A 965-nucleotide genomic window follows, 5' to 3' on the forward strand; every position below is an offset into this window, starting at 1 on the left:
GCTCTGAGCTGCAAGGGCTTCACCGGGGTGGGGGCCGAGGGCTGTTGGTGCGGGCAGGCAGGGGGTGCTAATTTGCATGCCGAAAGGAGGGTCCCTCGCTGGCTTGTCACTCCTTGGGCAAGAGGGACGGGGGCCCCAGAGACCCTCACTGGGGCCCAGCACTGCCCCAGCCTGCACGCTGGCTAATTAACGGGCAACTAGATGATGGACAAATCTGAGCATCACCAGGGCTGCCTGTGTCCCTGCTACAGCCCCTTGCCCACCGTGGGGCTGGGGCAGAGCCCATCTCTCCCCCCCCCCCAGGCACTGGGAACCCACTGCACATCCCCGGGGGCAGCTGGGCAAACCAGCCCCCCGTCTCTGCAGAGACAAGCTGCGCCCCCCCCAGCCCTGCAAGGTGTCTCAGGGCAGGGTGGGCAGCAGCCCCCCACCGCTGAGCCCGGCAGAGCCACCCTGCCCAGGAGGACGGTGGCACCCGCAACCGCTGCCTGCCTCGCGCCCCGGCCAGCCCGCGGTGAGGACAGCCCCGGCTCCCCCCCGCCAGCCCCGGCAACACCAGCTGAGGCTTGAATTTCCCTCCGGACAATGGGGAAGGCAAGCTGGGATTGTAACCAGAGCGGGGGATAAATAAAGCTGCCCAGAAGTTTCCATTACCCGCACCTCGGGCTTCTGCGTGGGACATCAAAGCCGAGCCCTCTCCGCCCCAAGGTCCCGCGCCCACAGCCCATCACCCCGGCTCCTGGCCTGCCGTGCCCCGGGTGCCGGAGCACCGAGACCCCTCGCCTGGCACCGAGGCCCCAGCAGCCGATGGCACTGACACAAATCACCTACAGAGCACGGAGTGGAAAAGATGATTCGTTAGTGTGACAGCGCAGGAAAATCCTCCTCCGCAGCCGGGAGGCGGCGGGTGCCAGAACCGGCCCTGGGGAAGCCACGGGGGGAGCTGGACGCTGGGAGCCCCCCGC

At 68.0% G+C, this 965-nt stretch overlaps 1 protein-coding gene across 1 annotated transcript in view; it reads right to left on the reverse strand.

Annotated features, from left to right (window-relative positions):
* Window positions 1–858: 858 nt before the first annotated feature.
* Window positions 859–965, reverse strand: part of FZD9 (frizzled class receptor 9) — a 4,021-nt gene continuing 3,914 nt past the window's right edge. Inside the window, exon 3 of the mRNA XM_019471292.1 lies at window positions 859–922. Within this exon, the coding sequence (XP_019326837.1) occupies window positions 859–922 (64 nt within the window). The remainder of the gene's footprint in view (window positions 923–965) is intronic.

The sequence above is a fragment of the Aptenodytes forsteri genome, unplaced genomic scaffold, assembly GCF_000699145.1.
Source record: "Aptenodytes forsteri isolate BGI_AS27 unplaced genomic scaffold, ASM69914v1 Scaffold209, whole genome shotgun sequence".
NCBI lineage: Eukaryota > Metazoa > Chordata > Aves > Sphenisciformes > Spheniscidae > Aptenodytes > Aptenodytes forsteri.